Genomic DNA, 4,568 nt, shown 5'->3' on the forward strand with positions numbered 1-4,568 from the left:
CGTGTGTGTGTGTGCGTGTGTGTGTGTGCGTGTGTGTGTGTGCGTGTGTGTGTGTGACAGGTTTTCTCCTGGCCAGAAGCAGATACTCACGTGAGACTGTGGTTTCCAGCAGAGTCGGGTCAGGCGGAGAGAAAAGCAGAGACACAAAGAGAGAAGGTCAGCATCCAGGAAATAAAAAACATTTATTACTGATTCATACAGGAACCACCTTCCACGAGTTTCACTGGGATTTCTGAGACCAAACAAATGAACAATCATTACAAATAAAATCTGAAAAGTGTGGTGGGAAAATAAATTCATCACCCCCTAATTGAAGGTAAAAGAAAGGCGTTGCTGCAGCTGAGAGTCTGAGAGGAAAGTTTCTACCAGACTGAAAACGGGTACAGCAGCACAATGCCCCGAACACAGCACCCCCACTGGGAAACATGGTGGTGGCAGCATCATACTGTGGGAGGATGGATGGAGCTAAATCAGGACAATCACAGAACAAAAGAAAGATATTATGGGATGGTTTAGATCAGAGGTGGTTTGTGGGTCAGGATGGTCCAGTCCAGTGGGTCCTGGAGGACAACAACCTCCTCAGCAGGCCAGTTTCTTCTTAGGCCTCTAACGAGCCATCATTGGATCCAGAGGAACTAAAACATGCTGGATGCCGGCCCTCCAGGACCCACTGGTCAAAGTCCAGAACTAAATCCAACAGAAAATCTTGAAAGCTGATGTTCTGAGTTTTTCTCCATCCTGTCAGACTGAGTGGAGAGAAACCAGAAACGGCTGAAGCATCACTTTGTGTTGCTCTGTCAAAGCCAAACAAATCTGTATTTATGTAACAAAATGTGGAAATCGTTGAAGGGGTGTCGTTACTCCGTTTGCTTTCCTCCGCTCAGATAACAGTCCAGGTGTTTGTGATCACACACAGAAACAAACCATGCTATGTTTTCATTTTAATTCCATGTGCATTTCCCGTCCATTTGCCAGTCTGTCCTCTCAGACTCATCATGTTTCCTCCAGCCTGAGCGCCCAGCAGGGTTAGCAGTGACCTCAGCGCCGCCGCTCTGAGTCAAGCATCTAAACGACCCGCTGCGGCGGCCGGAGGATCACAGGGAGGCGTGAGGTTGGTCTTAATGAGAGCACACTTCAATGGGACAGCAGCTGCAACGAAGGCCTTTCTGCTCCCCACTTGAAAGAGCATGAGACATGAAGCTGCAGCTTTACAGGCCGTGTCAGACAACGCTCCAACACTCAGAGCGCTCTGGCATTTATCTCCTCGCCCCGCTCCATCCCCCGCTGCTTCAGCTCTCTAATATATCCATTCCAACCTTCTGCAAAACTTCCACTCGTCTCTCCCAATTCATCTTTTTCCCTCCTCTCTCCTACACTCTTTCCCTTGTTTGCCTTTTAAAACGAGGAGGGAAGAAGAAAACAGAACTTTCTCTGAGCAAAACCCACTTTCTGAGACTACACTCCAGTTCCGGTCAACATTTCTCCTCAGCAGGAATGTGAGAGACAGCAAATATTACAACAGAACAGAAACATAAAGGCGTTCCAGCAGTAAGTGAGAGCGCAGACATTCAGACTTACATAGTTCAGTCCATTTATATAACTTATATAGTGTTTTTTCCAGTCATTTTGACCACTCAAGGTGCTTTACACTAGAGTCACATTCAGGCTGGTTAAGTGTCTTTTGGCAGGAGGAAGCTGGAATTGAACCTACAACCTTCCGATCACAAGATGACGACTCTACCCACAGAGCTACAGTCGCCCACCAAAGGTAAAAACTTAACTTAATCTATAATTAAGTCTTTAATCTGTCAAAACTATTCAGAATCCGTCGTTGCCACATTTTATTCAAGCTCATTAAGTTTGTGTTTAAATAGTTGAATCAACTTCCTCCTTCACCTTTTCCTTTTCATTAAGATGATAAAAGCAGCCGTTGCTACTATATGCGTTTTTGTTCATTTTAATTCATTTGTAACATTTTTTAAAATTTGTTTTAATTATGTCACATTTTCATATTTTTGAAGTGGTTATCAGTGCAGGTGTTAATTAGTATAGTATCTACAAATCTACACTCAATGAGTTGCTTTCATCTAATGCGTGTTCCTCAACTCTGTTTTGTCAGGTCAGACCCCCACTGGCATCATTAATGTTTATTCATGACTCCCAAATTGAAATATTATTGAGAATTTGATAATATTTCATTATTTATCAGTACAAACCAGTGGCACCAGCACTCTGCACTCAATCTGATTATCAAAACAAATTAATAAAATGAGATGCAAAAACTGAAATCTTAAGCTAATGCGACTCATTTTATTGTTTTAAGTCCAAGTTTGGTTTGTTAATTGAATTTATAACATTTAATCCAGACTGCAGCTGTGTGTGATTCTCAAAAGTGAGTAAATTGTAATCTTATGACGTGCGAACTGCTACACGAAGCTGCCTGAAAATGAGAAATGTTTAGCATCTTAAGTTACACTTTGGTATAGATTTTACAAAGAAGGACTTGCTGCTATGATGACTAAATAATTCATCTTAATCTTCTCCAGCCCAATACTCCTTTACTTGCCTCTGCCGCCGTTTTGTTTTCAGTCTCAAACGTCGCCATCATGGCGCGTCTGTCGGCTTCTTCTTCTCCTGGGTTGAACAAGCAGCCTGTTGACTAGCTGGAGCACTGCTGCCACCTACTGGCCGAAGGCTTGTTGTTTATAGGTCAAGCATGAGTAAAGGCTAAAGTCCTCAACGCACTCCCTTTACAACTACAGATCTGACCCATTTAATAAATGATCAGAACCAACGGAGGAATGAATGTTGAAGATACCAACAGAACCCGCCTCTCCACCAGGACCTGGAGCCAGAGGTTCTGGTCCTGCTGGACTCCTCCAGCGGCACCGGGTCAGAAGCTAGGCTAGCAGGCAAACATGACGGTCCAATTACAAATTTTCACCAAAATCTGATCTGTCCCACTTTCAAATGAGGAACATATGTTTCATTATTTTTCATGTATTTGCCTTTCTTGTTTGTATTTACCTTGTTTAAATAAAGTTTGATTAAAAAAATAAAAAAAATAAAAACTTTCATATGAGGAGCTAAATCATATGGTTTTCGAAGCGTCTGCAGTCAAAACGGTCATGTCACATTTTATCCAACTTTTTTATAACTGACGTCAGACATGCGTCATAATTCTACTCCAGAAGAAACCAGGCGATGGAAACAATAACGGCTGAAAATGATAAGAATGAAATAAATAATAATGAAATAAATAGTCGACATCAGCCAATATTACTTCCGTAAACAGAGCGCTGCTGTGTGACGTCTACGTTCTTCTTCTGCGCATGCGGGTCGCTTTGGGCTCGTAAACCGTTCACACAGAAGTCAGACTGCGACCGCATTTTATTAGCATGAACGACCACGCAAAAACAAAAACAAAAAATTGGATTAAAATAAAATAATAAATAAATAAGACTAAATAACTAATTTGATCATCTACACCTGCTGTGTGAATATAGACAAAGTGACCAGCTTAGCTCCAGCTCTAGAATAGAATAGACTTTATTGATCCCTAAGGGGAAATTCCTTATTTGTTGATAAGCTACTCCATCTGAGGTAATAAATATCAATACAAATATAACCATATGAAAGTGCAAAATAATTAATGTTGTAAAATAAAATAATCTAAAAAATATTTAAAAAGTAAAACAATGAGAGGAGTAACTGCTACAGGCTGCTACACTTAGCGCATGCATTAGCACCTATAGCCTTTAAAACAGTAAAACTCCAGCAGCACTCTCAGTTGTGGTTTAAAATCATTGCACATTTGCTGCTATGTAAAATATTTCTTCCAATTAGAACAATCTGAGTTGAAACCTTACAAAATGAAGAAAGCAGGGTGGAGTTGAACCATTTCAGTGGAATGACAGGAGTGGACCTCCTAGATGGAGGAGACAGGAAGTGTGAAAGATCAGAGCTCAAGACCAAGCCAGTTCACCAGAGGAGGAAGTGAAGTGTCAGGAGAAGTTTCCACTCTGCAGGGTGGAGGACTGATCATCAGCAGTGCACGCTCGCTCACACTCTGATGAGGGCAGAAATCTGCACCCAGTGGCTTTGTCTCCCCCTGCGTGTGTGGGAGGACTGATGGGGGAATCTCACCTCTTTCCATCAGCTCTCATTACCAGCCGAGCGCACATGAAAGCCTGTGAAGCTCAGCATCCTGCAGGAAGATGGCAGGGGGTGTGGCGACGCTCTGCCACAGCAAACACCTCACAGCGCACAGAGAAGCAGCAGCAGCAAGGCAGCGGACTGGGATCTGGGTTAAAGCCTGACAACGCCTCACACCGTCAGCGCTTCTTTCTGGAGTCAAGAAACTCAGAAAAATAAAAGCTGCTTCATGTCATGAATTCAGCCACAGACGTCTGTTAATATGAGGCAAAACCTGAAGATCTGACATCAGCAAACAGAATCATTACCTCATAAAAACACCTGAATATCCCCTTGTTCTGTTTGAGGAGAAATGACACGGTGTGTGTGTGTGTGTGTGTGTGTGTGTGTGTGTGTGTGTGTGTGTGTGTGTG

At 42.6% G+C, this 4,568-nt stretch overlaps 1 protein-coding gene across 1 annotated transcript in view; it reads right to left on the minus strand.

Annotated features, from left to right (window-relative positions):
* The window catches only part of LOC103131801 (cadherin-13-like), a 93,656-nt gene that overhangs the window by 83,528 nt on the left and 5,560 nt on the right, over window positions 1-4,568 (minus strand). The window contains exon 2 of the mRNA XM_016666919.1: window positions 91-96. Within this exon, the coding sequence (XP_016522405.1) occupies window positions 91-96 (6 nt within the window). The remainder of the gene's footprint in view (window positions 1-90; window positions 97-4,568) is intronic.

This window comes from Poecilia formosa, unplaced genomic scaffold, assembly GCF_000485575.1.
Source record: "Poecilia formosa unplaced genomic scaffold, Poecilia_formosa-5.1.2 Scaffold841, whole genome shotgun sequence".
In the NCBI taxonomy this organism is placed as follows: Eukaryota; Metazoa; Chordata; class Actinopteri; order Cyprinodontiformes; family Poeciliidae; genus Poecilia; species Poecilia formosa.